Source organism: Ctenocephalides felis, unplaced genomic scaffold, assembly GCF_003426905.1.
Source record: "Ctenocephalides felis isolate EL2017-DRISC unplaced genomic scaffold, ASM342690v1 CF-g0.4_SCAFFOLD_03570, whole genome shotgun sequence".
In the NCBI taxonomy this organism is placed as follows: domain Eukaryota; kingdom Metazoa; phylum Arthropoda; class Insecta; order Siphonaptera; family Pulicidae; genus Ctenocephalides; species Ctenocephalides felis.
The window spans coordinates 24,460,485-24,469,547 of record NW_020539724.1 but is presented as its reverse complement, the minus strand read 5'-3'; the positions used below and the strand labels follow the sequence as shown (position 1 = coordinate 24,469,547).

The following is a 9,063-nucleotide window of genomic DNA, read 5'->3' as shown; positions in this document are numbered from 1 at the left end:
ATCTTTCGAACAGTTTTTGATTTTTTAAAACGATTCGGTAGTATGAGCTTAAATGTGGACGAAAAGTTCAGCACTTTTTTAACAAATTACAAAGAAACGGCTTGCAGATCGTCGCACAAAACTGACAAACGATAGTCCTCATAGGGTCCTCATTGAGATACATCAAATGGCTTTAAATTTCTGAAATCGGTCTAGCCGTTTTGAGAAAACTTAGATTCAATATACTTCTTCCAAAGGTATCATTCGATTCAGAATGGCTTGAAACGTCGAGAGAACACAAAATTAGCCAATCGGATTTTTTTTTGATATAAAAACAAAACTCTCCTTCGGGAAAGTTAAAAATTGCAAATTTCAAAGAACAGTTTTCTGGATAAATTTCAAATTGACAGCATTTACGCGCGTCTGCTATTACGGGATTCCCACATTAATATACGCGCATAAGTATATTACGCGGAAATCCCCTTTTTAAAATTCAATAATTAGTATACTGTATGTGCGCGTACGTAAATTTATTTATATGGTGACATCTCTAGTTTTATGTAATCTTTATTTGTTTTAAAATAATAATTTAAGTGTTCAATCATTCAATATATATATTGATGATCGAACAAGTAAGAGAGAAAATACCTATATATCCGAACAAGTAAGAAGGGAAAATACCTATATTTCTCGTTTTGATTTTCAAAATCCATATTGATATAAGTAGATGATAACTATTATCATTAGATACCAAATCCATATCATTGGTACCTATATAAATAAAATCCCTCCAAGCAATAAAAAAACAGTACATGTGCGTTTGAAATTTGTGCTAGATAAAGGTTAGTGCTTGGTGTTGATATTTTTTAAATTTATTTAAACATTTTATTAGCAATTATGTTTTGTCGACTTAAACCAAATCAAAAAGTCAACTGTGGTGTTGATGGGCATGGTGCCTTAAGCCAAATTATTGGAGCTTCTCGTTCCGAAAATTAATTTTTTTAAAAAAGCTTTTATGTTTTGAGAAAATATTAAAGAAAATTAATATTGAGAAAAGTTTGAGAAAAATAACGTTTTGAGAATTTGATTTTTTTGAAAAAATTTGACATTTATGAAAAATTTGATCTTGTTTTAATATTTCAAAATTTTGAACATTTTTTCAAAGCAATTGCACTGCGTACCCTTATCAAAATCTCGATGAAATATCTGATAATTTCAAGTTCATATATCTAATTATGATTTTTGACCGCAAATGGCATTTTTTGTACTTTTTAATTGGATCTACCCTCATCGGTTCTTCATTTCGTATATACGAATAAAATGTTTTTTTAAATATTCAAATTGAACGCTCCGTTCTCTCAAAAATTGATTTGCGATTTTTGGTACTTTTTGCCTCGTATCTTTGAAACGACTGAACTTGCCTTTGCAAAAAAAAAAACAATTAACAATCGGTCGGCGGAAAATTGTATTTGCACATATACAATACACATACAGGCATTCATTTCTGGCAAGTATGCCAAAATGTTCAATGTGAAAATTAAAGATATGCAAAAAATTATTTCCGATTTTTTTGCGATTACTATATATAACTTTCTCTACGAAAGTTTAATTACCATACTAAAGATAAAAAAATTCGAAATTTAGATTTTAGTTTGAATTAGAAGATATCTTCTTTCTTCTACTAATGGTAATACTTAACGTAGAAAGAAAAAATATTATTTCAAGTGAGTTTTTCAAACTTCTGAAATACCAAGTCGCACTGTGATTCTTCAGGGAATTTACGGCAGTAAACTGAATCACTGGTTACTTATCAATATAGATATTTTTCGTTATACAACCGGCTCCGAAAATTTGTTTGGTGACCCTCACAAAGAAAATTTTTTTCTCAAACAATAAGAATAACATTGCCCAAAATTTATTACTTAATCAACATATTTTTCCAAATTTCTTACAAACAATTAAACAATTTAAAATCAGAATCGGTATCTAATATTATGTTTTAAGTTTATTTAAATCGTTTGAGGCGAAATTCGGAAGAAGAATGTGCGTGTGTACGTGAAGCAAAATTTTACCTTTTGCAAACGTTTTCTTGAAAAAGAATGAACTTATAAAAATATGTCGCCGTAGGTTTTATCTAAAGATACTAAAATTTTCGTTCAAGTTTATCCTAAAATCCTGAAACCGATTTAATAATTCAAAAACTGTTCTAAATAGATCGTTAAGAATCGGTAAGAAGATAGTTTTTGGTAAATATTGGCCAGATCGTTTTACGTAATTAAAGTAAAAAAAAGCTGAAAATAATGACGATTTTGATGAATTTTCGTGATCCCAAAGATCAGTACCTCAGAGCATACTACATATTTGATAGTATAATGCCTGATACAGCAATGATTACAATCCACTGTAATAGTTTCCATAAATGAGTGCATATTTTATAAAAATCGCAAATTAGGTGAGTAGTACCTCATGCAATTTTAATCGTAGATAACGATAAATATCGTGCTTTTTATCTGATTGTGATAACCATAGATAAATGAATGGTGATAATTATCCATATATATAGTTAACGTTAGTGTTATATAAACGATTTTAAGAAAAAAATGATTTTTATTAATGTTATGCATCAAGATAAAAAAATATTTTATCTAACAGCGTCTAGCTAGAGATATTTTTACAAATGTGTTGGTAAGCAACACGCACACCTGTATAATATGTAAGTCCCATCCCGATTCAGGGGATTCTTACTCTTTAAAAGAGCAAGTCGTCGAACATAGACCTTCAGGGTAACAGTTGAAAGATTCTTTAAGGGTCTCTAGCAGTTGTTCGTAATGGTAGTAAACAGCCATAGCAATAATGTATATAGATTGGTTAGTTATGTCATGAACAAAAGCCTCTCATTATTGTAGTATTTAAATATTAGTTAATTTACAGCTATTCACGAGTCAACTGATTTTCAACAGTAAGAAATTATGAAAGTGAATTTCCAACACTTCATAATTTTATAAGATTTACCTAATAAGTATTAATTGCTGCCTTATAAAAAATATTTTTTTGATTGTCATCAAATTGTATGCCACTATTCACAAAACAATTCAAAAATTCTTTGTATTAAAAATTATTAATATTAAAAAAAAATAAGAAGATTGAAGTGGATATGTAAAACTTTCAATTGTTTATTATTGCCTTATTTTAAAACTGATAGTTAATAAATTATGTTATTTTATCGTTAACTTCCCGTATGGTAAATTATAGTAATCGTCCTAAAATCGAAATTGAAAATTTTTGCATATCTTCACGTTTTAAAGGATTCTGAAAATTTTGGCATACCTCAGAAAAAATGGATATGCGTTTTGTGTGTCCGCAAATTTTCGTCTACGTTTTCGGGCGCAATTATTAACCGATTTGAATGGTTCCAAAAACACAGTACCTCCAAAATGGCTGGGCCAACTTTTGCCAAATACTTATCAGCACGTCTCCCCGTCAATACGAACTGAATGTTGTTCGAATAATTCAATTCCGTGCGCCCGAAAACGTGGACGAAAAAATGCGGACATACAAACAACACACACACACACAAAATGTTCAGAAATCTTCAATACGAAGGTGAGATATGCAAAAATTATCATTTTTGATTTTCTGCCCATTACTATAACTACCCTATGGGAAGTTAATTAAAAAAACTTAAAAGAATTTAAACACTTTTTACTGGTATCCACTCCTTGGTGCTCTTTTTTTTATTAGTGTTAATTGTACCATTTTCTTTTTTGATTGATTTTATAATCACATTTGATTGAGTGTATTGAGTAAATTCTTATGCATAAATTTATATCAGAGACCTGTCTGTTTTCTATTTTTTCATAATCTCGCGCATTAATTCTGTCAAAAAATCATAGTCTAGATCTTCAGCATCTTCATCATCAGAATAGCTAGTAGTCGGTTTTTTTAAATTATTTAACTCTTCAGATTTTTCTTCCGTCCTACAAAGTTCTTTTTCCTGATTTGCTGATAGTACTGTCGCCTGTTTTGGTAAAACTTGGTTTTTGATGTTCCGTATATCTTTTTTTGTGATCAGAGAAGCTCTCAAAGGTAATTCGTTGTTAAATGAAGCTTCACGAACACTTTCTACAATGATGCCGTCGTCAACTCCAGCTAAAATTTTATCTGTAAAAATTATAATATAACCTAGTTGTAAGTGGCTTTTGGCTAGTTATAAAGGCAAGTTGCATGAATTTCCCAGCATATGTAAATAATCGACTTAATCAATAACAAGTCAACATTTATTATTAGTGATTTGTAAGTGTACCAAGTTGCGATAAAACATCATAATTTGACAAAATATTGCAGATATTCATTCATTAACACGCTTTCAATACATCTAATATCATTCATAATAATTTTCATAAAAAACTACTATTCGTAGGACTGTAATATTATAGCATGTTGACTAAGACCATGTACTCAATCATCATACAAATTTCATTCAAATCATCGAAAAAAGAAGAAAAGAATTATCAATGAATTATGAAGAAAGGTTTGGCCGTTCTTTGTCAAGAACTAATCAGCACGATTTCCAAATGATATCTTTCGAATAGTTTTGAATTTCCAAAATCCATTCAGGATTTTTGGCAAAAAAGTAGACGAAAATTTTTGCACATTTCTGGTAATTCTAAAAAAACGCCTCGGCGATCGTATTGAAAAATTTACCAACGCGAGTGCTTGCAAAGTATCATCGACCGGATTTAAAATTTTTGAAATTGGTTCAGTCGTTTTTAAGAAAATATCGATGAGAATGTATACATTATAAATTGTAATTGTATATGTATATATATATTATAATATATATACATATATATATATATATATATATATATATATACAGTACGTATTTCACACACTTTTTCCAAATTTGGCCCCATTCGATTCATAATGACTTGGAACATAGAGAAAACAAAATTAGCAAATCAAATTTTTATCAAGATTTTTATCATATTTCTCCCGAAACGTCGATAGTAAATAAATAAAAAAATGGTTTTTAAATAAACTTTTTCGTTTTTTATAACTTTTTGGATTCTTTGTTCGAAGCTCCACAAAATATTTACAAAAGACTCTACCATCTAATATATATAAACATATATATATATATATATATATATATATATATATATATGTGAATTTGTTATTTAATTTTGATGTTGAGATATATGTTGTTAAGGATGATATAAAAATATATATAACAAAACATATGGATTAAAATAAAAATTTATACAAACTTTATAAATCTTTGAAATTGGTGTATTGCTTTTAAATATAACCACACACACACACACATATATTATATATATATATATATATATATATATATATATATATATATATGTATATACGAGGTCTGTTCAAAAAGTACCCGGAATTTTCGTTTTTTCAAAAAAATATTTATTTATTCGTCTACATTAATGTGGTCCCCTTCAAAGTAGTCCCCCCCAGATATAATACACTTATGCCAGCGTTTTTTCCAATTTTCGAAGCACCCTTGATATTCACTTTTTGATATGTCCTTGAGCACTCTCAGCGATTTTCTTCAATCGAGGAAAAACCGCCGTCCTTTCATGGGTCTCTTCAACTTTGGGAATAGGAAAAAGTCACACGGAGCCATATCTGGTGAATATGGAGGTTGGGGCATGACTACGGTATTGTTTTTGGCCAAAAAATTACGAACAAGCAACGACGAGTGAGGAATTTTGGAATGAATTTTGCTGCCACTCGTTTCATGCCAAAACATTTGAAAAATGTTATGACATGAGCCAATTGATATGCCAACTTCATCAGCAACTTCTCTAATTGTGATTCGGCGATCATTCATAACCATTTTTTCCACTTCTTTCACATTTTCATCGTTTGTTGACGTGCTGGGTCGACCGGAGCGTTCGTCATCTTCAACGTCTTCGCGGGCATCTTGGAAACTTGTTTTTTTCATAGCAGACTCACCATAGGCTTTTGTAACATTTCACACACTTTGTTACACTTTATTTCATTTTTTACGCAAAATTTAATACAAATTCTTTGACTTTTCAATTCTTCCATTGTAAAAATCGCCGAGCTCAGAAAAACACGTCGAACTTAGCGACTACCACAGACAAAGTAAACAGTGAATATAGCTGAAAATTTCATCATACTTTAGGGGCATGTATACCAACACAATAAAAAAAAAATTTTGACAATCAGACACTCCAGACCCGCGAAATTTAAAAATTCCGGGTACTTTTTGAACACACCTCGTATATATATATATATATATATATATATATATACATATATATATATATATATATACATATATATATATCTTCTATATATATAAAAATAAGTCGGGTTTTCCTTCCTGATGAAATAACTCCAGAACGCACGAACCGACTTCGACAATTTTGCATTCGTTGGAAAGGCCTCGAGCTCCGCAAGGTTTATAGCTAAGAAAATTAGTGGTGCATGGCATCGTGCCTTAATGCAAATTGCTGGGACTTCACGCACCATAATTAAAAATTCGAGTAATGACATTAGTGAGAATTATCAGAATTATGCTTGGTTAAGTCAACAAACAATTTTTGCCGCAAAGTATAATGATGTACACGCACTGAATTTCACCATTCACTCAAAAATTGCTCGCGATTTGGTTTGACTTCAAACGATTGCAATTTCCAGTTCGCCTTGCGTTCGCAATAACAAGTCGCAAGGCCAATCGCTTAGTGTTTGCGGGGTAAATTTCAAATAGATTATTTAGAAAATCATTGTTTTTCACATGGGTAGTTATTCGTTGCCTGTTCACGAGTTGGAAAACCAACGGCTTTGTTTGTGTTAACAAAGAAACCAAAAAACAAAAAATGTGGTTTACCAAAGATCACTTCCATGAAACAGATAATTTGCGGATTCACATTCATTTACTTAGAGAAGTTCAACTAAAAAACACTTCATTTTTGTTATCGAAATAAATTCATTACTGTTGTGCAATAAAATCATATTTTTCCTTTTCAAATATAAAACAAACAAAAAATTTCTTCATCTTCCTAACGAGACCATCTGGTGGCGAAACGGAGTTCGTCGGGTTTGCTAGTATATATATAATTATATAATATATATACACATATATATATATATATATATATATATATATAATATATATATAGCAATTTTTATTCATACCTTTGATGAGATTTTTTGATTGTTGGTCGAGTGGCAAATATTTTAGAATAATCTCGTGGCCCACATGGGTCTTAAAATATTCAATGTTTACTTGACCATCATTACATATTGTACAGACAATACGTGCTGGACAAGCATATCCGATTTTCTTGCTTTTCTTTTGAAATGCACCTTTCTTCTCTTCATAAGCATATGAACGATGGCAGTAATATACCACTTTGTGTCCATTTTTCATTTTGTACCCTATACTGTTTTTTACATATCTGTAGAAATGACATTGTTCCATATCATTTTTCCATGTTTCAAAATCTAAAAAAAAGGAAGAAATTAGAAGAAATAATACTGAAGTACATATATTGATAAGGCCTGTAATTAAAAGTATACAAACCATTAATAGAAGAAAATGATATTTCTTCACTTTCAATATGTATTTGATGGTCAAGTTGTAGATGGGTATGTAAAGGACTGTATCTAGTAAATGACCTTTTGCAATCTTTCAAGGGGCATATGATGCGACTGTGTCTTGGCGGTCCTACAATTGAATATGATTGTTACCCTCTGTTGCAATTCAGAATAAAAATGCCAAAATACATACCTGAAAAATACTCAAACTGTTCTGAAACACTACTTGGTGAAAATAGGGGAGTCTTTGGAGAGGATAATTCTGGTGACACTGGACAAGTGTCAGAATCTGTAGTTGGAAGAGGTTGCGGTGAAAGAGGTCCATTGGAGTTAGTGGCAACATCAAATTGGTTAACGAAGAAATCAGAGCCAGAAATAAGGGGAGTGGATGGTGGTGTTGGATGAACGAATTCAGCATATGAATGGAGAGCAAGGGATGTTGTAGGATTAATACGGTGATTATTGGAATATGTTGTAAGTTCTGTTGTGGAAGGTACAACAGTAGTTTGGTGATGAGAGGAAGAGCTTGGCGACTGAGGGTTGGTGGATTGTATCTTATTATGATCAATGGGAGCAGAAGTAGTGTGAAGACTGGAGGAGTGATAATGTTCAATATGTCTCTTGAGACCAAATTTCGAATGTAGTGCCTTTTTACAATGAATACATTCTAAGGTTGCTTTAAAATGTATCGGTTCTTCATCATGCTTTCCCCTAATATGTCTATATAATGAACCTTTCAATTTAAATGATTTAGAGCACTGAGTGCACTGGATACTGCCACTCATATTTATAATAAAAAAGATCTAATTAAAAGTAATGAAAGTAAGTAAGTAGCTATGTCTGAATTTAAAGCTAACTAATAAAAGTATAAAATTATGAATGAAATAACCTATAATGAATTCTAATTGAAAAAATAAGTTTTAATCCACATTAAGCTGACTTGATGATCCTAAAAACGTATTAAATAGAAATAAATTGGCAATGAAAGGAAAATTATAAGTAATCTACATAAAATATAAAATATAATACAATATTAATAAAATAACCTATATAACATATCCTAATTAAAATACATATAAAAATTAATTAATCCGATATAAAAACTTCAAAATTGTATATGAAATAAATTGTTAATTAAATGCAAGGAAAATGTAGCTAACTATAAATTCTTACTTAATATTAATTATTAAAAAAACACTGGCACTAAATCACACAAACACAAAAAAAACACAAAACGTTAAACAATTAATTATTAGTATTATAATGTCCAGGTCCAATACAATAATAAATAATAAATAATAACATATAATGACAGAAGTATAATATATTTTCGTTTTTTATTTTAACAGGATTTTACATTCAGAGAGCTAGGGAAGGGGTCTGCCGCATAGACTCGGTGGCGCTGTTATCGCTTATCGCTCGGCAACTCTGCGCGCAGAATCATTCAAACTAATAGCGCAAAATTTGAAATAACTAGTGGTGTATGGC

General features: G+C 30.4%; 1 protein-coding gene across 1 annotated transcript; it reads right to left on the bottom strand.

The window, feature by feature from the left end:
• Window positions 1–3,826: 3,826 nt before the first annotated feature.
• LOC113383636 lies at window positions 3,827–8,789 on the bottom strand. The gene is made up of 5 exons (XM_026621887.1): window positions 8,749–8,789; window positions 7,769–8,378; window positions 7,562–7,705; window positions 7,174–7,482; window positions 3,827–4,140 (listed from the first exon to the last, which is right to left on the bottom strand). Exons 2-5 carry the CDS (start codon window positions 8,358–8,360, stop codon window positions 3,827–3,829), a joined length of 1,359 nt encoding a protein of 452 aa, XP_026477672.1. The 5' UTR covers window positions 8,361–8,378; window positions 8,749–8,789.
• Window positions 8,790–9,063: the final 274 nt, after the last annotated feature.

Coding starts and splice junctions, on each gene's coding strand:
- LOC113383636 (XM_026621887.1), bottom strand. CDS start 8,360: ATGAGTGGCAGTATCCAGTGCACTCAGTGCTCTAAATCATTTAAATTG. Junction 7,483..7,561: donor ATCATTTTCTTCTATTAATG/GTTTGTATACTT, acceptor CCTTTTTTTTAG/ATTTTGAAACATGGAAAAAT. Junction 4,141..7,173: donor ATCAAAAAATCTCATCAAAG/GTATGAATAAAA, acceptor TAATTTTTACAG/ATAAAATTTTAGCTGGAGTT.